The sequence below is a fragment of the Dromiciops gliroides genome, chromosome 5 (genome assembly GCF_019393635.1).
Source record: "Dromiciops gliroides isolate mDroGli1 chromosome 5, mDroGli1.pri, whole genome shotgun sequence".
In the NCBI taxonomy this organism is placed as follows: domain Eukaryota; kingdom Metazoa; phylum Chordata; class Mammalia; order Microbiotheria; family Microbiotheriidae; genus Dromiciops; species Dromiciops gliroides.
Window position 1 is genome coordinate 290552578 of NC_057865.1, and position 27686 is coordinate 290580263.

Consider the following 27686-nt stretch of genomic DNA (forward strand, 5'->3'; position numbering starts at 1 on the left):
CAGAATAAAGACTTCATGAGGGATATTAAAAGATCAAACTGTTTACATTCCTACATGGGAAGATAATACTTCAAACTCATAAGAACTATCTCAGTAAGGAATTCACAGAAGACACAGGTCTGAACTGAATATGAAGGGATGATATCTGTAAAGCAAGCAGACAGGGTGGGGTGTCTTATGTCTGGGGCCGGATTTGGGCTTGGGGCCTCCTGGGTCCAGGGCTGGTGCTTTGTCCACTGTGCCACCTAACCCATGATGACATCTTTAAAATAAGGTTGAGGTGTAGGAGGAATAGACTAGGGGAGGGAGATGGGGAGAGACAGTCTGGGGAGAGGTAGTTCACATGAAGGAAACAAGAAAAAAGCTTATGGAGGGGAGGAGAAGGGGGGAAGGAGTTGGGGAGTGAATGAACCTTAATATCATCAGAATTGGCTCAAAGAAGGACTAACATACATACTCAAGTAGGTATAGTTATATATATATATATATATATATAATTTTTTTTTTTGCGGGGCAATGGGGGTTTAGTGACTTGCCCAGTGTCACACAGCTAGTAAGTGTCAAGTGTCTGAGGCTGGATTTGAACTCAGGTACTCCTGAATCCAGGGCCAGTGCTTTATCCACTGCACCACCTAGCTGCCCCCCATATAGTAATATATTTTTGCCCTGACGGAGGGGAGGGAGATAAGGGGTGGGGGAAAGAAGAGAAGGAGGGAAGGGCAGATTGGGGAAGAGAGGGGTAAAAAGCAAAACACTTTCAAGGAAGATGAAGATGTTCCGCATTACTGCACAAGTATGACATATTAAATTGCTTGATCTCATACGGAGGGTTGAGGAAGGAGGGAGGAAAAAAATTTAGAACACAGAATTAGCTCAGGGACCTTGATCTCATCAGAGTGGGCTCATGGAGGGAATAGCATTCATACCCAGTTGGGAGGAGTAATCTATTTAACCCTACAGGAAAGTAGGAGGGGAGGAAGATAAGGAAGGGTGAAAAAAGGGAGTGCAGAGAGGGGGAGAGGATAGTCAGAAGTAAAACACTTTTGAGGAGGAATAGGTAAAAAGAAGATAGAGTAAATGTCATGGGAAGGGAGTGAGATGGAGGGAAATAGTTATGATGATTGATTATAATGGCAAAACGTATGGTACCTACCTTTGCTGGGCTATTATGAAGACAATTCTCTGTCAAGCTTAAGGTACTATATACAGGTTATGATGAACAGGATACTATCAGAAAAATCTGGAAAGACCTACATGAACTGAAGCAGAGTGAAATGTACTGTATACAAAGTAACAGCAATAGTGTGAGATGATCTGCTGGGAAGCATGTGGTTATTTTCAGCAAGGCAATGATCCAATATAACCCTGAAGGACTTATGAAGATTGCAGCCCCTCTGCAGAGAAAGAACTGATAGTATCTGAAAACAGATGGAAACACATTAAAAAAAAATGTTTTTTTCCTCTTAGACAATTCCTTAATCTGAAGTGGGTTTTTTTTTTTACTGTTTTCTCTCACAATCTAGCTAATATGGGAATGTTTTCCATGACTACTCATGTATAACTTATTTTTAATTGCTTGAGTTCTTGTGGGTGGGGGGGTGGGAATGGAGGGAGGAGATAAGTTGGAACAAAAATTTTTAAAAATTGATGTTAAAATTTGTTTTTACATATATTTTGGAAAATAAAATTCTATTTAGAAACAATGAAAAAAAAATTCAAGTAGGCACCTTCTCAGGAACTTACCATTTTAGTTGCTTAGGACATTGAATGGTGGAGTGAGCTGTCCATATATTGCCATAGCCAATACATGTCAGAGGCTGGATTTGAACCCAGATCTTCCTGGCTTTGAGACCAGCTCTCTATCCTCTTTGTCCATAGGAGGTGCTTAATGTTTGTTGACTCACTTCTTCCTGTATATGTTTTATTTCCTAGTAGAATATAAGTCCTTTGAGGGCAGGAATGCTTTCATTTTCATCCTTGGCTTAGCCTGCTGCCTCTCTGGCCACCTGTTTCTTCCTTCAAGACCCAATTTAGAAGATGTATTCTGCACAAAATCTTCCCTATCTCCTCGAGCTTCACTTTCCTCATTATGAGGGTCCTGTTTCCTCATCCCCCCATCCAGGGAAAGTGTTGTCTCCCTGCTTCAGAGTCTTCTGTGGTATTTTGTCTGGATTCCTCCTTCACTCCCCCTACTCTGCCTCGATTTATTCATCCCTCTTTCATCATGTGTGTGTGTGTGTGTGTGTGTGTGTGAGAGAGAGAGAGAGAGAGAGAGAGAGAGAGAGAGAGAGAGAGAGAGAGAGAGAGAGAGAGAGAGAGAGAGAGAGAGAGAGAGAGAGGGAGAGAGAACTTGCCCCACTTAACCTTGGGACCTTTTTTTAAAAATCTTTTTTTTTTTTAATCTTGATAGTATTTTATTTTTTCCAGTTACATGTAAGGATAATTTTCTCAGGAGCTTTTTAAGAGCCATTTTGAACTCAAGACATTTTTTGCTTATGTTCTCAGCACTTTAGCAGGATTCCTCCTACATGGGAGGCACTTAAGACTGTTGAACTGAATTGAAATTGACCTATGGGTGCTCCAAGAGAAGAGAAAATTGGAGAGGTGGGGGACTACTGGGGTGGAATGTTATATATACTGTCAGATTCAGTTGATGTGTTGGTTAGTTTTCATGAACTGCTTCCTCCACCCCTTTTTTATTTGTTGTTACAAAGAATGGCTGCTGGGGCAGCTAGATGGTGCAGTGGATAGAGCACCGGCCCTGGAGTCAGGAGTACCTGAGTTCAAATCCGACCTCAGACACTTAACACTTACTAGCTGTGTGACCCTGGGCAAGTCACTTAACCCCAATTGCCTCACTAAAAAAACAACAACAACAACAATGGCTGCCTTAGAGGGGCTGCTGGTGATATATTCGAAAGTAAAGGTGATAGGGGCAGCTAGGTGGCAAAGTAGATAAAGCACTAGCCCTGGATTCAGGAGGACCTGAGTTCAAATTTGGCCTCAAACACTTGACACTTATTAGCTGTGTGACCCTGGGCAAGTCACTTAACTCTCATTGCCCTGCAAAAAAACAAAAACAAAAACAAAACCAAAAGATGTCAGTAAATTTCAAAAAAAGTTGAATCCAGGACCCCGTCCCCCCGCATTGACCATCCAAATCTTTTCCATTTTTCTTGCTACCGAGAATGTCCTTGGCATCATTGCTTTGAACCTCTTTATACTTGATCATCTCTATCCTGGCCTACTTTGGGGAGGGGGATCCCCTCCCTGACATCTGCATTCTTAGCCAATGGGGTCTGGAATGAGGGTGGTCATGATGACTGGGGTGGGATGAATCAACACAGACATGGGATTGAACAGAACCTAAGGCTGGATAGAAGCTTAAATTGTCCTCTGCTCCGGTCAGACCCCTCTGCATGATTGAGCTAGAATCTGGGCACCAAATCCAAGTATAGCCTGAGCCTTCTTCCTACTCTCCACAAAGGTGGAAATTGAAGCTTCCCCAGAGAGGGGGTGGGCCAGATCCCAGATCTTATCTGTCTAAATATATCCCTGGAAATCCGGCCCACCAGGTCCCTGTTGGCCAAAGTTTGAACCATTATAGGAGCTGGTCTACTCTTCATGTATATCGAAAAGTTGAGTAAACTGAGGCCCGAGCAGTTTGTGACTTGCCAGTTGGCTCTAGGTCTCATTGATCTAGAACATGGAGGAACCTCAGAGGCCAGATGGGCCAATCCCCTCATTTTAGAGGAGGAAAGCCAGCCTCTGGCCCTGCATGGTGGAAGTGAGGGAAGTAATTCTGGTCTCCCAAAGTAATGAAGTCATTCTTATCTGTCCCCTCCACAGGAATCAGAGCTGAAAGGGACATTCGAAACATTCTACTTTCTAATTATTTTATGGGTGAGGCAACTTGTGAGAGGAGTATGACTTATATTGTTCAGTTGTTTCTGACTCTTTGTGAACCCATTTTGGGATTCTCTTGGCAAAGAGGCTGGAATGATTTGCCTTTTCCTTCTCCAGCTCATTTTTACAGATGAAGAAATCCTCAGGATCACAGTTACTAAGTGTCTGAGGCCAAATTTAACTCAGAAAGATAAGTCTTCCTGACTCTAGGCCCTGCATTCTAACCCTTTCACTAGCTAGCTACTCCATGAATTGCCCAAGGTTAATTCAATTCAATATTTATTAAAGGCTTACCATGGGCAAGTCCCTTGCTAGGCACTGGAAACAAAGAACAAAGTAATTAATATCGGTGCTGAGATTCAAATACATGTCTCCAGATTCCAAATCCCCCATTCTTTCCACCATACCCTTGAGAAAGAGCCTTGAAGGTCCCTTTTATTTTTATTTTATTTGAGGTTTTTTTTTTTTTGGTGGGGCAATGAGGGTTAAGTGACTTGCCCAAGGTCACGCAGCTAGTAAGTGTCAAGTGTCTGAGGCAGGATTTGAACTCAGGACCTCCTGAATCCAGGGCCGGTGCTTTATGCACTGTTCCACTTAGCTGCCAAGAATGAGGAAGTTTTATTGGGGTGGGGAGGATTCTCAGATGAGGTCCATTAGGCTATCCTCCTCCATTACATTGGGTGGCTGCAAACCAGGCTGGAGGACTGGGCCCCTCCACTCAATAGCATCTGACCTGACAAAGGAGCCCGAGGGGGCAGCTGTCCAGGCCAAGGCTGAGCAGGTGGGGGGATGCAGCAAAGAAGGGCCCAAGGGTGGCTGGCCCAAACCCTGGTGTGGGGGAGGCAGCAAGGTTGGGGCTCCTGGAAGCTGTAGGTGGTAAAGGGAGGCCTGGAGTGAAGGTCCCTTTTAGCTCTAGAACTAGGCTCTAAATCAAAATCTCCAGTGAACAGAAACCTCAAGGATTCTGGTATAGGGTTAGTGACAAGGGCCCTCTTGCTGTTCTTTGAACAGAACTCCATGCAACGAATATTCCCTATGTCTCATCTCTTACTCTTGGCTTCCCTCAAGTCCCCTCAAAACCCCTAAGTCTTTCCCAGAATTAGGTGAGGAAAAAAGGTTTCTGTGAAGACCTAAGTGGACTGATGCAGAGAAGTGAGCAGAACCAGGAGACCATTGTATATAGTAACAGTAACATTGTGTGACAGACTTAGCTCTTCTCAGCAATACCATGATCCAAGACAATTCCAAAGGACTCATGATAGAAAATGCTCTCCATATCCAGAAAAAAGAACTGTGGGATCTGAATGCAGATTGAATCATACTTTTTGTTTTTCCTTTGAGGTTTTCCCCTTTTGTTCTGATTCTTCTTTCACAACATGACTAATGTGGAAATGTTTAATGTGATTGTACATAAGTAACCTGTATCACATGGTTTTCTGTCTTGGGGAGTCTTCCAGACTGCAGGTCCAATGTTTTATCTACCACACCACACTACCCTGTATAACATTTAGAACTGGGAAGGGCTTTAGAGATAAGCTAGCCTAATAGCCTCAGGGTATTGGGTAACTGCCTCTTTAGGGACCCAGTGCAAAGGGCTCCTTGGGGAAGGCAGCCAACACTGTGAGGAGAGAGGGAAGGAGAACTTCCTACACAAAGGCGAAGGACAGAGATAGAACTGGTGAGTTCATTTGCTTTTTGTTTCATATAGTTTTTTTTACAATTTTAAATACAGAATATAAATTAACTTTACATTTAAAAAATAAAAGAAAAGCCAAAAAAAATATAATCACCGACTTTACAAACTGAAAGAAGCAGGTTTCTGAGTAGGGGAAAGAGCTGCAGAAGGTGGGAAGGATGGGAAGGCAAGCTTGTCCCTCCCCCCAGTCGTCCCAACCCAGTCCTTCCCCCATGAGCCCCTGGGAGCTGGCCTCAGGAGAAGCCAGAGGGTGGGCTTCCACAAGACTCAGCAGCCTCTGGGACCTGCAAATGAGGCCACTCTGGGGGCTTCCTCTCTCCTAAGGTGCCCTCAAAAGAGGCCCAAGTAGAGGCCCAAGATGCCTAGGGACGGATTTTTTAAGGGATGGAATCTAGTCCAACCACCTCATTTTACGGATGGGGAAACTGAGGCATAGAAGGGAAGGGTCACACACAGGGTTAGGATGAGGTTGGAGGGGGGTGTTAGTGGCAGAGGCCAGAAGCAGACCCAAGCACTGACTCCTGACTGGGTACTCTTTCCACCACACCATCCGTGCTCCTCTTCCTTAAGGGGCCCAGGCCCTCAGGATGCCTAGGCTCCCTCCCTCCCACTCATGACCCTTGGGCTTTCCTGAGCCAGGACTAGACCTGACAGGCTAAGGTAGGGGGGAACATGGGGGCTGACCACAATGGAAGGAGAAGGAGGGAGGAAAAGGGGGGGGGGCAGGGGACAGCGAATGATCTGTGAGACACAGGATAAAGAAGAACCAGACTGGGCCTCACTTCCCTCAGGACAGTCTGTAGGCCACCTGAGACAGTGGTCTGAAGAGCAGGAGGTGAGCTTCCTGTCAGCATGACCGTCCATAGGCTGCTGTCCTCTTGCAAAACCCACTTTAGAAGAAACCAGAGTTTCAAAATCGTGTGCATAAAAACTGAAATAGCCAAGCAGGAGCTGGGCAGGACGGGGGAGAACAAAGGCTTTGAAGGCCTTGTCCAGCTGTGCTCCTTGGGTGCTGGCCTGGGGGCGGGGAGGCTGGCAGAAGGTCCTGCTTGATGCCTGCCAGTCCAGGGCCACAGGAGGACACGCAGGCTCTAGGTTGCCACGTGGCCAGACCAATCCTCCTTGATGCAAAGTCTAGCTTGTTGGTGGGCCAGAGCTTGGAGCCATGGGAGCCCCAGGCCATTCCTATGGGTGTCCTGTCTGTCACCCCGTGGGGCCCCCAGGAGGAAAGGGGCAATGGAAGAGGCCCCTCCAGTCCAAGGTGTTGTCCTTTTCTTCTTTTCCTCCCCATCAGGATCTTCACTGCCAGTGGGAAGGGGGGCCTTCATGGGCCCCAGGAGCTGCCAGGCGGGGAAGGTGAGAGCCAAGGGTGGGGGGAACTGAGCTGGGAGGGACAGGAGATCCACTGCAAGGCCGTGGGGTGGGGGAAGCACCATTGCCATCCGCATCGGCCACCGAGACGGACGGACAAGAAGAACGAACAATATTCTCACTCCAAGAACCCCATGGGGGCAATACGAGAAATACATTAAATAAACCTGGAAGGCAAACAGAGAGGAATGTCAGAGACCCCAGCCAGAGATGTGGCTTCTTTCTTCTTTCCCTGGGCCTTGGTTTTACTATCTGTACAATGGGGGAGGAGTCAGAAGGACTACTGAGGTCCCCTTCTTGCATTAGATCTGTGAGCCTGTAATTTATGATCCCATGAGTCACACTTTGACTTTCTGGGACAGAGCTCAGGGTCAGTGGAGATTGAGGGAAGGTCAGGAGATCAGGCAGAAGAGGAGGTCCCTAAGGCTGGGCTCGGAATTGTCCTGAGAGGACAGCAACCTGGAGCACCTTGGCAGGAAACCAGGAGGCAGGATTGGAAGGGGGCACCTGGGTGTTCACATAACTGCAATTAGACTTTTGGTGACAGTTGGAGCAGTGGGGATGGGGGGACTAGGGCTGGTTGTGGGTGAGGAGATAGAACCTGACCATCTGACCATTACTAGGACCTAATCCATCCATCTCACATTACAGAAAATTGAGGCTCCACAAAGAGGAAGTGACTGACCCAAGGTCACATAAGGAGTTAGTGGCAGAATAGGGATTGGAAGGCTCTAAACCCATCACTCCTACTCTGCCATCTGCTCTGGTCCATTTCCCTGGCCAGGAATTATTCTAAGAGTCAATGGTGCGGGGAAGCTAGGTGGTGCAGTGGATAGAGCACCGGCCCTGGATTCAGGAGGACCTGAGTTCAAATCTGACCTCAGACACTTAAAACTTGCTAGCTTTGTGACCCTGGGCAAGTCACTTAACCCCATTGCCTCACTTAAAAAAAAAAAGAAGAGTCAATGGTGCCCAGGAACACCTAGGAACAGAAGGTTTTGCCTTGTTTCCCTGTTCCATATCCTTTATCATTACCTGCCCATCATGCTCTCCCTGGTGGGTGCCCCTATGCTCCGAGGCTCTCCTTCAGGGCTGTCTTGTCATGGGTGTGCTTGAACTTTCGGTGCTTCCCCTTGGGGGGTCGTCGGATCCGAACCCTCCGCACGGTCACCTTGTTTGGGGCAGACCCACCTGTTCAGAAGGACAGAAAAAAACCCTGTCATTTTACTTGTGTCAAAGGGAATGAGGAAGTAACTGTACCATGTCTCTATACCATCTAGATTGTGAGCAAGGATCAGAAATAATTGACCTCAACCCCCAAAACATAGAAAAGTTTACCTATGTGACAAGATTTTCTGGGAAAACTGGACAGCAGTCAAGCAGAAATTAGGGTTAGACCAAAACGCAAAAGGGGAATGTGACCTGAATTTTAAAGATCAGATCAAGTACATTTCACAGCTGTAGTTAGAAGTAATTTAAAAAAAACCAAACAAACCATGGGGCAGAGGTTATTAAAAAGATAAAATAGATACTTTGGATTATGTGGATCTGCAAAGCTTTTGCATGAGTAAAATTAATGCAACTAGACTAAAAAGAGAAGCATAAAGTATCTCTGATAAGGGTAGAGATACTTTCTATATATATATATATATATATATATATATATATATATAGAGAGAGAGAGAGAGAGAGAGAGAGAGAGAATTGATGGAAATTGACAAATGGTCAAAAGATGCGAACAATTCTCAAAAGAATAGCAGACTATTAACTATATGAAAGAATAGTTCCAAACTCAAAGTTTTTAAAAAATTGATGTTAAAATTTTGTTTACATATTTTGGAAAATAAAATTCTATTCAAACAAAAAAAAACCCAGCACATGGGCAAAGATGATAAAAGCAGGAAATAAGGAATGTTGGAGGGGCTGTGGAGAGGCAGTATCCTTGTTGGTGGAGTTGAGACTTATTCTAACCATTCTGGAAAGCAATTTAAAATTACTTGAAGGTGTCTGAAATATTCATGCTCTGTGATCTGCAGTGCAGTAAGGCTTCATAGACACCAAAATATTTATAACATTCCCCTTTCGTGGTAACAAAGAATCAGAAACAAAGGAGGGGAGAGGAGGAATACACTAGGAAATATAGGTGATGTAAAAATAAATTATCAAATTTTAAGAAACCTCAAGAATATCACCACACACACAGAGGAAGGTCTCACAGTGGGTCCCTGGTGGAGAGGGGAATCAGAGATGGCCCTTTCATCTGCTTTCTTCATTTAATTCAGCTCGATACACCTACACTGTGCCCAGCTAGAAGATAGAGCTGCATGTGTATGTATGACAAAGAAACAGTCCCTGCCCTCAAGAAACTTGCATTCTATTGGGGAAAAGTTCAAAGGTTATCTAGATTCCTAAAATCTGAGATCCAGAGCTGGCTTAGATGACCTCTTCACTCTAGATACTCTAGAGCTTTGGAATAGGCTCAAGATCACATGGTGGGATAAGGGTAGATTTGAACACATGTGCTCTGCACATTAACTGACTTGCCCGAGGTCACACAGCTAGAAAGTATTTAAGGCCAGATTTAAACTCAGAAAGATGAATCTTCCTGACTGCAGGCCCGGTGTTGTTTACTGTACCATCTAGTTGCTCCCTAACCACCAAGAGGGAGTGTCATAATCCCCTCTGTACAGGAGACCAGCTGTCAGAGAGGCCAAGAGTCACTTCACCACTGTCTACCTCAGTTTCCTCATGGGGATAATAGTGCCTACTTCTCAGGGTTGTTGGGAGAACCCAAGGAGATGATATTTGTAAAGCTTAGCCAATGTAAAAGTGAAATGTTCGTTGTCGTGATGATGAATTTGAGTATTTCTACAAGGATCCTGGACTCTGGCATCTACCCCTGCCCCAGCCTTGGCTGCCCTCCTGAGGTCCCCAGTACCTCTGTTTCCCTGGGTGCTCCCGGGGCTTCGGGTCAAGGACCGGGGTCCTGTTATCATTTCGCACTTGCAGGCCAAGTGGTCCTCCAAGGTCACTATTGCCTTCTTAAAGATCGGCTTCTTCCGCACAATTTCTATCTTCCTGACCTGTAGGAGATGGATGGAAATAAGAATGGAGCAAAGACTCAGGATCTGCCAGTGTTGACCTTTTCCTCCTTCAGAGTCCATCCTCAACCCTTCCCCTCCATTTTCCAAACAGGACTGCCCGGCAGCCTGGACACAAATACCCCCTAAGGAAGAGGGAAAGGCATTTCCAATTCTGAAATGGAGATAGGCTGAAAAGCAGATGGCAAGCATCCTCACTGGGATCCCTAAAGTACCAGCCAAGCTCACAGGGGCTGACTGTGGGGGGGGAAGGATGGGGCAGGTGGCTGTCTGGGAGGAAGTGTGGGGGAGCCCACTTCTCAGGGGTCTGGCACAACTGTCAAGCGGCCATTTCCAGATGGCTGGAGGGGAAATCTACCAGCAAGAAGGGAACGGTTATCCCAGAGAACACTCCAGCTGGTGAAGACCTCCAGTTGGGTGAGAGTGACGTGGGCGTGGGGGTGGGCTGACCCGGACAGAGGGACACTGGGCTAAGGATTCAGGGGGCATGAAGCCACTCAAAGGGTCATTAACACCCTTTGCACAAGGAAAGTGAAACAGGCCACGGAAGTCTGGAGATGGCAGGAGCCAGAGAGCATTGAGAAGAAGAGGAGGAGGAGGATGGAGAAGAAGAGGCTAGAAACCCCAGCCCCAGTCAAAGTTTGCCTCAGGTACCAGCTGTTACAGGAATCTTTCCTAAATCGATGGGTGGATAATTAACATTATGTAGCCTCTTTAATATTAGTGTACACTTGATCTCAGTGAGGGATGAAGAGGATTTCCCTTGTCCCTTCTAACATTTCTAGAGCACGTACCATGTGCCAGGCCCTGTGCTAAGTGTGTTACAATGATTATCTCATTTGATCCTCACAACCCTGGGGTGGAGGGGCTATTATTATCCCCATTTTACAGATGGGGAAACAGTCAAGCAGTGGCTCTGGAGCCAGAATTCTATCCACTGAGCCACCCAGCTCCCTCCCTCTTAGCATTCCCATTGATCGCCCTTTCTACCTAGGAGGATGCATGGAGCCCAGGCGGGGAGCACCAGGAGACACCCACCTGTACATGTCTCAGCTGCACCTGGGTGGGGCGGCACTGGACCTTGCGGTTGTTACAGCAGCCAGAACATCGCTGCACCTCCACGCAGGGTGGCCACACCAAGAAATTAGCATTGGTGCTGTCGATGAGGCGCCGAGAGATCTCAAACACCTCTGTGCGTGTCTTGCACTCTGCAATCATGGCTGGCTCAGCCACGGTCACGTCTGCCAGGGAAGAGGAGTGAGTGGCAGTTAGGCAGAATCCTCCTGAGCCTCATGGAGCCCAGAATCTCAGAGCTGACGCTGAGTGCCCAACCCCATCGCTTCATGGAAGAGGAAGTTAAGTGACTTGCCCAGGGAGACACAGCTCAGTCCTGACAGAGCCAGAATCCCATATAAGGGTTCTGAGCCCAAGCTGGACATCCCTCCTGCCCCCAGGAGATCACAATAGATTTAGAGCTACAAGGGACCTTAGAGGCCATCCAGTCCTGGATGCAAAATCCAGGGCCTTGGGCTTCCAAGAGGGATAATTCTGTGTCCACCAAGCTTCCTCCTCAGAGGCAGGTCAGGGAGGGAGGGAGTGAAACCAGACTTCTGGGTTTCTCCCTGGATTGTCCAGTCTCTCCCTTTCCAGGAAAGTATACCTTTCCAGGCCCTTGACCATCATGCTCTCCTTACCCACGCTCCTCCTTTCACGGGACAGGATGACCGGTTCACGCGGGAAATGTGCCTCGGTCAGATTCAGGTCCAGTTTGGCCACATCTTCCTCTGTAAGAGAAGTACCTACTCAGACACTCCAGCTTCAAGGTTACGATTGTGTGCGATGGGGCTGCTGGGTTTAGGGATAAGGATCCCACCCAGGAAGGACGGGATAGAAGAACCTCAGCTTTACCACAGATGGTACCCTCAGGTACAACTGATGCATTGTGGGGGAGTGGAGAATGCACTGACTGGAGCCAGCAGTGTGACTCTGAACAAGTCCCTTCCTTCTCCCTAGGCCTCAGTTTCCTTATCTGTCAAATGAGACTTGGACTAGATGGTCTCTGGAACTAGGATCCTGGGATCCTTTTCTATCCCTAAACGGGCTTGTGGGGCGAGAGAGGGGGTGTCTTGCAAGAAGTCTGAGAGGGGGTGGAGGCAGCAGTTACAGGGCTGGTAGAGTCAAGCCTTCTTCCCCTGGGGCTGCCAACCCCACCCTCTGTCAGAGAGTCACATTTTTGGCCAGAACCCATAGTTAAAAATAGCCCTTCCCCATTGCTACTGTAAATGAAACCTCCGGTCCCCCAGGCCAGGCTGGTGCACCCTGAGCATTCACTTGTTTCCAGTGCCCCCATCTACCCCTGCTTTCCCACAGGAAGTGCTGAATGGAGAAATTCCCAGAATCCCCAGGGGGGAGCTGAAGTTGGGTGTGGGGGGTGGGTGGGAGGAGGAAGGGCAGAGTTCTTGCTTTCAGCCCCTCCTTAGTCCTGGGCACTGGCTGTGTTGGGAGGGAGATTTCTCCCAGAAGAGGTCCTTCCCAGGGAGGCCTGGAGTAAGAGCTGGCAGCAGGGCATCAGTACCAAGGGTCAGTGATTTTGTTCCCCAGATGGGAGGGAAGATTCTAGCATCAACCCTGTGGCTCATTCTGTTCTGTTGGGCTGGGGAGTAAGCTTCTGCTGAGGCCTAGAAAGCTCCCATGAACCACAGCTCCCATGTTACAGCCTGAGGCTCAAAGAGAAGTGCCTTGCCCAGCTAACAGGACCCAGGTCTCTGGGTTCTGAGCCTCCTGCCTTTCTAAGGGGATGAGAGGGTAGTGTCTAATGATGGATTTCACAAGCCAGGGCCCAAAGCCCACCTGCAACCTCAGATGGGGGCTAGAGGTAGGAGGTTAAGTGGGGTCTTGGGCCATTGCTTTTCACATGAGAATTCCAATGCCAGCTGGCCAGGTCACCATACCTGGAATGTATGGGGAACCTCTAGTTGTTAGAATCCAAGAATTCTTTGACTTTCCACTACCCTTTAAGACTCAATCAAATGGGGGTACAGCTAGGTGGTACAGTGGATAAAGCACTGGCCCTGGATTCAGGAGGACCTGAGTTCAAATTTGTCCTCAGCCACTTGATACTTACTAGCTGTGTGACCCTGGACAAGTCACTTAACCCTCATTGCCCTACCCCCCAAAATAAAATAAAGACTCAAGCAAATGCCACATCCAAGAAGCATTTCCTGGGTCACAAAGCTTCCAGTCCCACTTGCCTTTATTTTGTGTACCTCGGGGGCAGCTAGGTAGTGCAGTGGATAAAGCACCGGCTCTGGATTCGGGAGTACCTGAGTTCAAATCCGGCCTCAGACACTTGACACTTACTAGCTGTGTGACCCTAGGTAAGTCACTTAACCCCATTGACCCGCAAAAAAAAAAAAAATTAAATATTTTGTGTACCTCACAGGGTCTGAGAGCCACAAGGGACCCCAGAACATCTCATCTACCCCTCCTCTTCCCTTTAAAGACAAGGACATGGGGAGAGTCCATAACTCACCTGATGTCCCATAGGGATGGATGAAGACCCCTACAGCATCTGAACCCAAATCCTCTGGGTTGAAGGTCAGAGCTCTCTGTACATGGAGCTTCTCCCCTCCCCCATCCCAGCATGGGCAAGGAATGTCTTTTGCAGCCCCAACCCCCCAACCAGTGTAATACATTTTGGTTGGTTGGTTAATGATAATAATGGCTGGGGCAGCTAGGTGGTGCAGTGGATAGAACACCTGAGTTCAAATCCAGCCTCAGACACTTGCCACTTACTAGCTGTGTGACCCTAGGCAAGTCACTTAACCCCAATTGCCTCACCAAAAAAAAAAGATAATAATGACTACCACTACATATATAGCACTTACTATGTGCAGGCACATAGTAAGCACTTTCTGATTCTGATCTCATTTGTCAGAAGGGAAATGACTTGCCCAAGGAGATGTGGGTAAAACGGGGCACAGCCAGGACTCCAACCCGGGTCATCCAATTTCTCATACCCTGCTAGAGTTCCCTGTTGGTGATCTGGGTTCAAATGCTAGCCTGAAAGACTCAAGCGTTTGGTGGCAACAGCCAAAGTCACCTCACTCCTTTCTCTGGGCCTGAGCACTGGCCCCTGATAAAGGATGCCCCAGGGCTCCTCTGGTTCTAAATCCTGATCCCTGGGCTCTCCCACCTTCCTGGCTCTCCCTCCATCCCCCTCCCGTGGCCATGTGTCACTGCTCAGAGCTCCAACTAAGCAGGTCCCTCCAGGGCAAGCTGACCGCTCCCTCCTCCAGCCAGCCAGCTTGCTCTCTTGGGGGAATCCGGTTTAGAAATGTCCTGCTGGATGCATTTCCGGCCTCCCAATGAGTCCCATGACAGTATCTGTCTGTCTATCCCCACCCTACTGTCTCCTTTCAGATTTCCCCTCCATCTCCTAGGATTTCACTGGGGGATGGGGAAGGAGGAGATGCTGATATAGCTCATTAGGTTCCTTAGGAAACCTGGGATCCTGCTGCTGGCCCCTGCCCACCCGTTAGCCTCCACTCTGTCCTACCATCCATCCCACCCTCAGTCAGTTTTGTGGGTCGCCCGTGGGAAGGCTGGGAGGTGGCTGGAGGTGGAGGAGGTCACCATAGTATAAGGGCTGCTAAATTTGGAAGCCTCCCCATTGTGTGACCAGGGCTGCAGAGGCCCAGGGCTGAGTGTGGGCTGGAGGAGACCGCCGCTGGGTGGGGAGCCCCTGTCTCCTCTCAACGGGGCAAACAATAGGCTAGCACAGCTGGTGCCCCCTCCCGCTCTCCTCCCCCCCCACCCCCAGGAGCGGGCCAGTTTGAAAGGGAGCGAGAATGCCTTTGAGAAGACGCCAGTGGGCCGGCTGGTAGAGGAAACAAAGGGAGGAAATTCTGTTCCCCCATAGATAGTGTCTCGGCAAGGATCACAAAACTACAAACAGACAAAACCCTAGAGAGAAGGAGAGCTGTGGGGGGAGCTCTGCATGGGGGGGAGGGTAGGTTAGAATAGAATGGAATTTGCCCTGAAGACCAAGTTTATAAATACATTCCTGACCCAGCCCGCTGGCCCTGGCACGTGTGTGCCAGGGAGCACGTGCCTGAGATCTGGGCTCTGGCTGGGGCAGGGTTGCCCTCAGGCTTAGCCAGGTGTCCCCAAGAGACCTCAGAGACTGACTGGGCTGGTGGCCAGCTGAGACAGGGAGACCATCAGATCAAGATGTTGTGCCCTCCCGCACTAGCCTGGATCAGAGCTGGGAGACATCACCTTTATCTAAGGTCCTTTTTATTTTTTATACAGGAAGAAACTGAGGGCCATCAAGAAGAAATGACTTGCCCAGGGTCACACGGGTAGTTAATGTAGTAGCTTCTCCCCCCAATCATCTGATTGCCCTGGGCACATCTTTTGGCCACCCTATACCCTAGGTACCTTACCCTCTGCCCCCGAGATTGGCTCCTCTTCTGCTTCCCCACTCCTAGCCTTACATCCATTATCTTGTCATACCTTCTGGTGCCCAGGTACCTGCTCTGCTCAGCCCTGCCTAGCTATGAATGGACATCATTGAGTCCCTGGGGAAACTGGGGCCAGGCTGCCACCATCCCTGCTGTGAGGGAATTTGAACCATGGGGATCAAGGTTTAGAGCTAGAAGAAATATTGGTGGTAAAAACAGTCTTCCTCATTTTACAGATGAGAAAACTGAAGCTTAGAGAGGAAATGACTTGTCCAAGGTCACATGGATTCTAAATGGTGGCTCCTTTGGCTCCTGGTCCAGCTGCCCTGCTACCCTGGGCTAGGATGCCCTGTTCCCAGGAGTGGGGGGGGGGGGAGGGGGGAAGAGGGGAAGGGGAAGGGAAAGGAGCTCAGGCAGATTGGATTTACCTACGGAATCTATCCGCAGCAGGTGCTGGAGGTCACTGATGGAGCGGAGTGAGGGGTGGCTGAGCAGCTCGTAGATCTCCTCAGGAATGGGGTCCCCCTGCCAGGCAAAGACACAAACAGGAAGACATGAGCTTGGAAACAGGGCTAGGGTCCAGCTGCCCTCCTGGCAGTCAGCTCAACATGGGCACCAGGGGGACAGAGGGCTGGCTGGGAAGAACTGGCTGGGGAGCAGGAAGGTAAGGGAATGCAAAGGCAAGGACTGAGCTCTGGGGCCTGGAAGTGGGCCCCAAAGGGAAGCCGCGATGGAAAGGATGCTGGAGGTGGGACCTGCATTCAGGGCCAGGCACTGCCATTTGCTAGCTGGGTGACCTTGGCTAAGTCACTTCCTTGGCTTCAGTTTCCTCAACTGTAAATGAGGGAGCTGACCTAAACAGCCTCTAAAGTTGCTTGCTGCCAGTTCTTGAGCTAAGGTGCTAGAACACTAGAATGCTAGAACGCATCCTGAGCCACATCACATGGAACGCAAGGGAGGAGAGGCCATGTTGAAGTAAATTTGCCTTTTCTAGATGCATTCCTGTCGTCCCCAGGGCAAACTAACTACAGGAGCCCTTCAGCCTGGCACAGAAGGGCTGCCCCACCTCTGCCCACAAGGCACTGTCCCCCAAGGCCAGCCTGAGCTTGTCTCTCAGATAGAAGGGTCCTCCCCATTCTCCAGTCTGCCTGGAGACCTTCACCCAGACCTCTCCTCTGGCCCTGCCACACTCCACCTTGTATCATCTTTCTGATGCACAGAAGGATGGCACCCCAACCCCTCCCCCTCTTTCAGGTCAGAGAATAGAGACCCAGGGGTCACTCAGATTATAAAGTCAGATCTGAGCCTGGAAGAGATCTCGGGCCAGCTAGCCCATTTTACAGATGGGCAAACTGACCTGTGTACAAGATTCCTCACCATCCCCATCACTGGTTTTTGTTTTTTGTTTTTTTTAGTGAGGCAATTGGGGTTAAGTGACTTGCCCAGGGTCACACAGCTAGTAAGTGTTAGGTATCTGAGGCCAGATTTGAACTCAGGTACTCCTGACTCCAGGGCCACTGCACCACCTAGCTGCCCCTCATCCCCATCACTGTTAGCTCCTTGAGAACAGGGCCTTTGCTGTTTCTAGAGGTCATCTAGCTCAATTACCTCATTTTACAAATAAGGTCACATAGATAGTACATGGCAGAGGGAGGATTTGAACCCAGGTCCTCCTACCTCAAATCCCCTCATTTTCCACTGAAGCTCACAGCCTATGTTTTCCTCTATCATCTTCCCATCCCTGAGCACAGTGCTTTGTATAGTGTAGGCGCTTAATAAATGTTTATCATTGAAAATGAAGGCAGACAGGTCTCTTGCATGACAAGGCCTGAAATCTGCCCTTTTCCTAGTGTCCGGCCAAGACTATTTTCAGAGCGCTGCTCTGGCCTCTCCCCAAAAGCACATGAAACCGAATAAGGGGGTGAACCATTCCCTACCCATGGCCCAGCTTCCTCCAGGGAAGCCATCCATCCTACAATATCACATCGCAAGCATCTGAAGCACCATGACATCATGGGCCATCCTGGGCCATATCACATGGAATTCAGGTTTCACGACCCACAGCAGGTTGGGGGCGGCCCCCGACATCCCACACAGGGCAGGGGAGAACAGGGCAAAAGAAGGACTCAGGAAAGATGAGTGTCCAAAGGAGAGGGATGAAGGGGTGTGCGGGCCTCCTGGAAGGAAAACACTGCTCTTTCAGCTGCCTGCCTAATTATACTGTTGGGAAAAGGCTGATCTCCACGGCCACGGCCTGGTGCTCATAGGTTCCTCTCACAAGCTGTTTCCTAGATGCTAATTGCAAGAGGGAGGCGGGGGCTTTCTCTGCAAATATTTCCTCTGTGGGGAAGGTTCTTTTCTATTGAGGCACCCTCCTCCATCTCCCTGGGTTATATGGTTATATGAAAGGTTGTCTCTGTCTGTCCCGGAAACTTGAGATACAGGAAAGTGAAGTACATGGATAGGAAGCGCCAGTGGCAGCATTCAAACCCAGCTGTGCTGGCTCACCATACTGCCCCGTGATACCTCCCCCACACTGACAGGTGTCACTTACCCAGCCTTTTATAAAGAGCTTTGTATATGCCATTTGACTGGATCCTCCTAACAAGTCTGTGAAGAAGTAGTTTGGGCATTCCAAAAAGGAGGCTGAGGCTGAGGCTGAGGCTGAGGCTGAGGCTGAGGCTGAGGCTGAGGCTGAGGGTCAGAGGGGTGACATGCCCTGCTCACAGGCACACACCTGGTCCTCCCTGAGGGCAGGGGCTCTTTGGATCCCCAGCACCCAGTCCCATATGCCAGAGTGGTGTATTAATAAATGCTTGCTGAATACAAGAGTACACAATCTACCTCTCATCTCATTCTGCCACCAGAGACTGAAGCCCAGTGAAGGGACTTACCCAAGGTCTCACAACCAGGATCTCCCAGGTCTTTTTGTTCTGTCTTCCAACCCCCAGAGACTGAGGACAGGCCCCCAAACAGAGCAGACACAGAGTAAATGTTGACTGACTCAAACTTTGGTTCCTGATGTTTAGTTAAGACTGGAGGGGGTGGGGGGTGGGGGTGAGGTGGTTTGCAGGGGGTTGGTGGGGAGGAGCTATTTTCCCATGACTTGGTTCTAGAAATATAGGCTGAAGTGGGATAGGGAAGGGAGCCTGGGCCAAGGGTAGGGTTCTGGGTACTGCAGGGTCTGGGGAAGTAGAAACTCAGCTCCCCAAGGTTCAGCTAGGGCCTTGGCTTCTCAGCTGACTTCTGAACCAGTGTCTGAGGGGGAAGGGGCAGTAGAAAAGAGCAAGGTATGCTCTGCAGGGGATGCTGGGAGGTTATCCTCCCAGCTACCTGGGAGCTGCTACCTGGCAGCATTACAGTGAGGCACCAGGGCATGAGAGCAGTGGGAACAGAGATCCAGGGAAGTCCACTGGGTGCCCCTGGTGTTACCCCCCAACCCTGAGGGGGCATGTACAGCACCAAGAGCCCTGGGCTGGACTCCCCACCCACCAGCATAGTCAATTAGGGGATTTTAAGCAAGGTACAACCTTTCTAGGTCAAACTAGGGGCCGGTACCTCCTGAGAATACTTTCCATCACCTCCATATCCATAAGCACACCTTATCTTCCAGGTGTCCCCCCTTAGACTGTGAGCTTGAGGACAGGAGCAATCTTTTGCCTTTCTTTGTATTCCCAGTGCTTAGCACAGTGTCTGGCATACTAGAAGGGTCTTTGAAACTTGAACAATCCACAGCCCCCCAGCTCTGCCTATTCTAAGCTCCCTCTAACTCGGATATTCTTGTTTCTAAGGATATTCCATGTTCTAAGTTCTGACATCCTAGGTTTCTCCTATCTCCAAACTCTGCTACTCCTACCAGCTCTCCCTTCTGGAGCATTTTAAGGTTTATAAAGCACTTTAAATATACCATCTCACTTGATCCTCAAAACAACCCTGAGACAAGTGCTATTGTTACCCCCATTTTACAGATGAAGAAAGTGGGGCTGTGCCCACACTGTTTGCTACTAAGTGTCTGAAGTTTAACTCAAGTCTTCCTGGTGCTAAATCCAGCATTCTCCACCCATTCAGCATGCCACCTATACTATTCATTTAGCCTATGTTGCCTTATCTCCCATGTTCTCTCTGAAATACCTCTTAAAATGGTGGCCAGCACCTGTGATCCCCACTTCTGGTGGATCTCCTGAGCTCAGGAATTCTGGGCTGCAGTCAGATTTAAACCATTCAGGTGTTGTCTCTAAGCCCGACACCAACGTGGAGGTAGGGGGCCACTAGGTTTGTTTAAGTGGGTACAAAGGAGCTCAAGTGGGAACAACCTGGGCCAGCCAAAGCTGCCATGTTGATTATCAATGGGGCCAGTCAGTGAGTGGCACTTTGAGCCTGGTCAACATAGGGAGACTCAATGTCAAAAAAAAAAAAAGGTAGATGAAGAGAAGACCTTCAACTGTATTATCCATATTTTACAGCAATCTCAGTGGTCTAACAGTCTTCCCTATAGGAAGCCTCATCAATATATGTATCAGTTGATGGATGACCACAGTTGGAGGCCCTGAAGACTGCCAACAGCTCAACAGTGTGACATGGTGGCCAAAGAAACCCGTTGGATCTTAGGTTCCAATAAGAGGAAGGAGGAGGGTCCAGACAAGGTTCTTCAGTGTCCTACTGATCCCCACCCTGGCCAGACCACATGTGCAGGGCTGGGTTGAGTTCTGCAGCCCACCGTTTAGGAAGGATGTTGATGCGCTGGCCTCCAGGATGAGGAAGACAGTCACATGATTTTACCATAGAAAGATCAGTTGAGGGAAGTAGGACAGCTTTAGCCCAAAGAAGGGCAAGATGTAAGAAAGACTGTCCGTGGGGGCAGCTAGATGGTGCAGTGGTTAAAGCACCGGCCCTGGATTCAGGAGTACCTGAGTTCAAATCTGGCCTCAGACACTTGACACTTACTAGCTGTGTGACCCTGGGCAAGTCACTTAACCCCCATTGCCTGCCAAAAACAAAAACAAACAAAAAAAACAAAAAAGAAAGACTGTCCGGTTCTGTGGAAGTCTGCTTGGCCCCAGAGTGCAGAGCAAGAAACAACAGGTGGAAATTACTGGGAAAGTATTAAGATCCTAGGAAGGAGCTGAACAATAGCTGAGGAGGGGATGGGGTGGGCTTCAGTTCCCCCTCCAAAGGCCCTCCTAGCTCTGCCATTCAGTGATCATACATGGATGATAAGAATGGTGATAAGGAAGCTGAGAGCAAATGCTGCTATGCTGCCCTAAGCATGCACCACCCTCCCCCCATACCTCCTTTTGCTGCTCTCAGTCTCTCTACCCCCGAGCTCCCTGGGCTGGGCTGTGGGGAAGGACAACAATCATAAATTTGCAGCTGGATGGTACTGCAGGTAATCTAGCCCAACCCCATTATTTTAAAGGGGAGGAAACCAGAGAAAGGAAAGTGATGTGCCCAGGGTCACTAAGCTCCTACAGCCTCAAATTCCAGATGAAACCTGATCATAGACTTAAGGACCTTAGACATCTTTTGATCCAACCTCATCTTACAGATGGGGAAATCTGTCAATGGCAGAATTGGGATTTGAACCCAGAGCTTCTGATTCTGAATCCTGCCCTCCTCTTTCCAACACACCAGGAAGCCTAAGGCTCCAGGGCAGACCTTTGGGGATGGGGACCAGCTTGCTCTGCTTGGCTTGGGAGGGGGAAGATGGCAGGAGCCCAGGTTTCCTGAAAGCAGCTGGTGATTTGACTAACACTGTTAGCACAGCTGGGACGAAGAGCGCCCTCCCTCTCCAGAAAGAGAGAGGGGTGTCACTTGGGGCTGGGGCCAAAGATTGCCAAGCCTTGATGTTATCGAGGTTCTACCTGATCCCAACTCTGGGGTAGTGGCCAGGGTAGAGGTAAGGGTGGGGCAGGCGAGCAGGCAGGTACACATGCAGGTACCTGAGGCCCGGCCAAGCCATTTGGGCCAAACTAAACAGCTCTCTCCTCCCTCAAAGCCCAAGGAGAGAGGCTGCATGGATAAGGGCAGGTTAATTACCTCCCTCAGAAGTTGGAACCGCCCCATCAAAGAGACCTGATCCCCCACCCACCTGCTGGGCACCTGGAGCCAAAGCCACACACACTGCGGCTGCCTCTGCCTCCACCCCTCCACCACCTGAGCTAGGTGGGGCGCTCTGTGGCTCTCCACCACTCCTGCTTGTCACGTCAAGTCACCAAGGGCACCGCCTACCAGCAAAGAAAGGGGAAATCCCTCTAGAAACTGCCCCAACACACTCTCTCGCAGGCCCCTTAAGTGTGCCACAGGGAGAAGTTGCATTATCCCCTTAGGCTGTAAATTTGGATATTGTCAATCCTTGTTTCCCTACCTTTTTGCCCAAGGGCTTGCAAGCATCTATTAGGCACCTGTTGTTTTTTCAGAGACTGCTCTAGGCCCAGGGGAATAAAAATAAGCTTGTATGCACACAGAAGGTGCTTAACAAATGCTTACTGAATAGAGTCAGCCTTCGCTGCCTCCCTTCCTAGCCTTACTTCTGTATTCTGTAACTGCAATTCAACTGGAACTGACCCCAGTCCCTGCTCACTCTGTGGTAGGGGGATAGCACAGTAATGGCCTTCCCTTCTCTGGGGCTATCCTCCAAGGTCTATGCAACGTCCTGGTATTCTCAGGCACCTCTGGAGTAACACCCCAAGACATGTAGGACTGGGCAATCCCTTACTAACCCTCCCACCCCACACCTGTCTCCTTGATGCTGAAAGCTCCCTTCCTCTCCCACCACTGCCTATCTGAAGCCTGATCGCTGTGCCCTCTGCACCGCTTTAAGTGTACTTAAGGTCTGATCAGACCTTAGGAGGCTATCTCCCATCCCCCATCTGGGAAAAGGAAGAGGACTGAGGACAAAACATACTTCCCCTCTGCTGAGATGGTGTACTACAGCTGCAGAATAGGGTATATACTGTCAGCCAGAGTGGGTCAGTTTGTTTGCATTGGGAGGCAATTTCCTTTAAGATAAAATAAAACATTTTAAAAGAAAGAAGATATGGGGGGGCAGCTAGGTGGCACAGTGGATAGAGCACCAGTCCTGGATTCAGGAGTACCTGAGTTCAAATCTGGCCTCAGACACTTGACACTTACTAGCTGTGTGACCCTGGGCAAGTCACTTAACCCCATTTACCTCACTAAAAAAAAAAGATACAAATGTTTCTTCCTTTAGTGTAGAGTGAGGCTATACCCAACCACGATCACTTAACCAGGCTGCCTGCATTCTCTGAATTGGGCAGCTTCTCAATCCAGCCAGCTCCCTCACCCATGGGAGCTTCAGCACAGCCCTATTCCTGTCTATCTTTCTAGAGACCTTTAAATTTCACACTTGCTTCCTCCCTTTCCCACCTCCTGTTTAAAAGGTGCCAGTCTGTGCTCCTTCTCTGGAAGCCAAGGGCAGGTCCCCACTCTCTTCTCTCCAAAGCTCTGGGAGACCAATTCCAGCCAGCACAGAACTCCCAGGGATGTATGGGGTAATGTTCCCCTCTCCCCATCTCACAGTCAAGATCAACACAACACCTGGGGACTAGATGCCCCAAGGACCTCCTTAGTCTTCCATGTCACTGCCAAGAAAGCTAAGACCAAACTAACTGATATCATTTTAGGTTTCATGAAGAGCTATCTCCCCCTCCCGCCCGCCAGGGTCCACAGTCCTTGGCCCTGGACAGACTGTATCTGGAATACACTTGGGCATCCAACATGGAGCACACAGAAGCTGGAGAGTTCCGAAGGAGGGCATGGTGATGACTCTACCCCATCAGAATCAGCTGGAAGAACTAGGGATATTTTTCCTGAATAAGAGAAGACTGGGGGTGGGGAGAGGGAACAATTGAAGGCTGACTCCAAGTATCTTATGGATTGTCATGTGGGGAAGGGATTGCTTGATTCTGCTGGGCCCCAGGAGGCCAGGAGTAATGGGGGGGGGCCTTCCCAGCAATCAGAGCCATCCCCAGGGGGAAGGGATGCCTCCAGAGCTAAGGGCATGTTCCTATCTAGAGGCCCTCAAGCCTGTGCTTGAAGGATGTGGTAGGAGGCCTGCTTCTGGGGTGTGGGAGGGCCCTGAAGTCCCGTCCAGCTTGGAGTCTCTGCGACCCAAAAGGGTGCAAGTCACATGAGCTGTAATCATGCTCAAGTGCTGGCATCAGCTGATGGCCACACACACACACACACACACACACACACACACATCCCCTGACAGCTTCCTTCCCCTCTGTTTCTCCTACCTGCTTCCTCCCAGACTGGGCTCAAGATGGCTCTGAAACCATCTTCCAGAGAGAGATGACCCTCCTCTTATAACACTTGGGGGCACTCTCATGACAAGAGGCCCAAACCAAGCTGGTGACTTGCCACCGGCTAATGGTATTGTGACCCTGGGCTTCAGTTTCCCCATCTAAAGAGTTGACAGTGCTGCCATGAGTGCCACCCAAGTGGGCATGCCGTTGGGGGATGGGAGAGGACAGCCTAACCATGCCCAGGTGCCAGTATGGCAGGGGGGTCTACGCAGCTCCAATAGAGAAGGGGACCAGAAACTGAAAAGCCCCATGAGATTATGGGACTGCCCTTCAGACTTCCCAACTCAGCCTGACATGAGTTCATTTTAAAAGTAAAAAGCAGAACCAGGAGCAAAGGCAGGCATGCTATGCAACCCATCAAGCTCCTAGGAACTGTAGGGCATCTCTGCCTATGCTCCTTCCAGGGAAGAAAATTAACCCAGAAAAATCTCCAAATGTCAGCACTCTGAGATCATCTGGGACACCCCCTTCTTTTGGGGAAGTGACAAGTTGGAGGCCAGGGAGACAGTGATTTACCCAAGGTCACACCGCTGGAGATGGAGCCAGGCCTGCTGAGAAAGCAAGTAGGGCAGCGTTCTTTCCAGCCCCTGGCCTTCCCTAGAAAGTGAGCTGTTGTGGGCAGCCTGGGAGAAGGACTGATTTTTAAAAGCACCATTAGCACCTGAGCCCCACCCCACTTAGCAGATGAGGAAACTGAGATGCAGGGAGGACGGTTGACTTGCCTTTGGTGACAGCTAATATTAGAGGCTAAGTGAACCGAGGCCTTGCGGCCTCCCAGACCCGGCCAGCCTTACACCTTCATTACCAAGCTGAGTCGGAGGGATCCTGACCCAAACATATTTCTAGAGGATTCTTTCCCCCAACATTGCAGCAATAATAACAACAACTTCCGCAATCACACAGTTCGGAATCATCAACTGAACATCTCCAGACTGGCACCATGATGCCTCTGCATCCCCATTTGCCAAAGGAGGAAGGGGAAGCCTCAGGGAGTCAGAGCCTTGCCCTCGTCACAGAGTTGGGAATGGGAATCCCTAGGCAGGCGCTCTGAGGTTCACGAGGCAGGGGCCTGGAGGCTCCGGGATGGGGAGAGAGGAGGGAGGGAGGGGAGAAGAAGGGTGATGGAGACAAGCTGCCGCAGGGGGCCTCCCCTTCCCTGGAAAGCAAGGCAGACAGCGATCACAGGGACCCGGCGAAGGCACAAGTGCAAGGTTGCAGGTGCCCCTAGCCCACATGACCTCAGTGCCAGGGCGCCCGGGACGGGACCCACCTGTTGGTGGGTGGCGAGGCTGGCGCCGCCCCCGCAGCCACTGCCCCCGAGGCTGCAGGGAACGTGCCCGCGGCGGGACTGCGCGGATCTGGGGCGCACGGCACGGCACGGCAGCGGCTGGGGCGCGGGCCTGGGGGGGCACGGCGGCGTGCGTGCGTGCCCGACTGTTCGCGTGGCCAGGCCCAGGAACGTGCGTGCCTGGCATGCGTGGGGTGAGTGAGTGGGTCGGGGGCCGCTAGTCCCCAGGGCGCCCTGGCACCGGCGGCAGCGGCAGCCGGCCCTTTCCGCTAGCTAGTCGGGTCGGGTGTGGGGGTGGGGGTGGGGGTGGGAGAAGGGGGCCCTCTTGCTCCCACCCCCCACCCCCGGCGGGCCAGTACTGCCCCAGGGTGGGGCTCCAAGAGGAACAGGGAGAACAAAAGGAGGTGACCACGGCGGCGGCGGGGACTCCTCCGGGTCCAAACAAGGTGGGCTGGAGGCGGCTCGGCCTCCCCCCATCACCCCGCAGCCCCCGCCCGCCCGCGGCCTGCGCCCCCTCCCCAGCCCCGGCGCAGCCGCCCCCTCCTCCATGCCTCAGGAGCGCGCTGCTCCGAGCGGGCTCCTGCGGGAGCCGGAGGCCCGGGAGCCGGGCGTGCACGCCTCGCTGGCCTCCCCGGCCTCGCCGGCCTCCCGAGCCCTCCCGCTCCCTTTCTCGGCGGCTCGCGCCCGCCTCGCCCCGCCCCTTTCCCACCTGGATTCCCTACAGAGCAGCCAACTCACTACAGCGTGAAGCGGAAAAAAAAAGTGATCCGACCTGATTTGTTTTCTCGCGGCCCGCCTCCCCTGCGGCTAAACATGGGCAGCAGCCGGCGCACGCTCCCCACCCCGGGCACTGACCCGGCGGGCTGGCGGGGGCGAGGCGCAGGTACGAGCCGGGCCTCTGCCGGCCTCACGCCTCCGCCCGGGGGGAGGGGAGAACGTCTGGGGGCCTCTAAGACCGACGCGCCCCCTCCCCCGCCGCCGTCCCCCTTCCCCCTGCTCCCCTGGGCTCCGCAGATCTCCTCGATCTCGACAGATCTCCCGATCTCGCCAGCTCCCGCCTCCCCGAGCCATGCCTCAGTGCTTGCAGGAGGAGTCCGCGGCTCCGAGCGGCACGGCTCGAACCGCACCCCCTCCCCACCTACCTTACCGGGGCGGGGCTTGGACTGCGCCCCATTCCGTTCCCACAGCCCTGAGGGCACCTCGATTCCGCGGGTGCCCACCTCTGCCTGGGTTCCCGAGTCTCACCGCACTGGACAGTGACCCTCCCAAACCCCATGACCCCCCTCCCAAAGGGTGCAGGTAGGGGCCGTAACGGAAAGCAGCTACAGCCCCCCCCCCGCCTGCTGGAAGGTTTCGGGGGAGTAGCAAGGACAGAGCCTTCGATCCCCCCTCCCCCCTTCTAGGAAAAAGACTTGTTTTTTCCTGACCTGTTGTTGCGGAGGGGCGGGGGGGGGAGGGGGGCGTCGCGAGGAAGGGAGGAAAGGCAAGAGATGCAACTCAGATGACCGAACCAACTTCTGATCCGAGAGCTGAGATTAACCCTCTCCAAACCGGCACATCCCCACCTGCTCCCCAGCCCCCTCTCCGTATCCTCGAATCTTTGCCCCATTGGGCACGGGCACGGTTGCGGTGGGAAGTTCACTGGCCTCAGCAGAAGAGGGAAAGAAGGGGGTAAGGGGAGATAGGGCTGATAATGGGGGCAAGAATAAATAAGCCTTTTTGGCCATTGCCACTCACCTCGGTGCTGACCAACCGCAGGTAGCAGAGAGATAAGAGCAGCGCCCAGCAATTCATCCCGACGCCGCCGGCCCCGCGGGGCTCCGGACACAGGGGCGGAGAGCGCCTCCGTGCTCGCTTCCAGGCCAGGGTGTGCGCGCCGGCGCTCGGCTCGGCTCGGCTCGGCTCGGCTCGCCTTGGTTCCCACCGGCTCAGGCGCTCAGGCTCTTCTCGCTGGTGCCGCCGCCGCCCCCGGCACCACTCAGCCGCATGGCCCCCGGGGCGTCGTCGCCCCCCACCCGGCTCCCTGCGAGCCTGGGGCCGCTCTGGCCGCGTTCTTTTTCTGCAGCCGCTGGCGCCGGCGCTCGGGGCGGCCTGGGGGCGCTACCCGGGCGGATCCCTAGCCGGAGCGCGCATCCACCGTCCCCCGGGGTGTGGGTGGGAAGAGAGTAGGGGGCTTCTTGGGCAAAGCCGCGGATCCTGGGGCTCCTGACCCCTCAGAAAAAAGGGCACGCCTGTTGGCACTCCCCGAGACGGACGAGAGAGGGCGAATCCCTTCTCCCCCAGGCTTAGATTAATCGCAGTATTTGGGGTGGGGGACGTGAAAAAAAATCCCACAGAACCCACAGAACCTGTGGTCGGAGAAGGGGAAAATCAGCGGGCCAGAGCCCCCCGGAAACTTTTCCAAAGTTGGGTGTACCCCAGCGGCCAGTTCCCTTCCTTTGCACCCCCCACTCCTGCGCCTTCGGGCTGAGCTGGGGCGTCACTTGGAGCCGGGGAGGAAAGCCCGTGTTGCACCCTTGGGGGGTTGGA

General features: G+C 51.5%; 1 protein-coding gene across 2 annotated transcripts; it reads right to left on the reverse strand.

Moving 5' to 3' along the window:
- Nucleotides 1–5603: 5603 nt before the first annotated feature.
- PDGFB (platelet derived growth factor subunit B) lies at nucleotides 5604–27686 on the reverse strand. 2 transcript variants are annotated; one of them, XM_043968730.1, is made up of 7 exons: nucleotides 26895–27686; nucleotides 15968–16064; nucleotides 11769–11858; nucleotides 11113–11315; nucleotides 9912–10056; nucleotides 8009–8164; nucleotides 5604–7140 (listed from the first exon to the last, which is right to left on the reverse strand). In XM_043968730.1, exons 1-6 carry the CDS (start codon nucleotides 26949–26951, stop codon nucleotides 8040–8042), a joined length of 717 nt encoding a protein of 238 aa, XP_043824665.1. In that variant the 5' UTR covers nucleotides 26952–27686; the 3' UTR covers nucleotides 5604–7140; nucleotides 8009–8039. The 2 variants fall into 2 exon arrangements, with proteins under 2 accessions (XP_043824665.1, XP_043824666.1); XM_043968731.1 differs by lacking the exon at nucleotides 26895–27686 and adding an exon at nucleotides 18094–25108.

Bases quoted from the DNA above. Each gene is read 5' to 3' on its own strand.
- PDGFB (XM_043968730.1), bottom strand. From the start codon at position 26,951: ATGAATTGCTGGGCGCTGCTCTTATCTCTCTGCTACCTGCGGTTGGTC. The intron at 16,065-26,894 runs GTGAGTGGCAAT...TTTGCCTGGCAG, and splicing joins TGCGGTTGGTCAGCACCGAG to GGGGACCCCATTCCTGAGGA. The intron at 10,057-11,112 runs GTGGGTGTCTCC...CATCTCCTACAG, and splicing joins TGCAGCTGAGACATGTACAG to GTCAGGAAGATAGAAATTGT.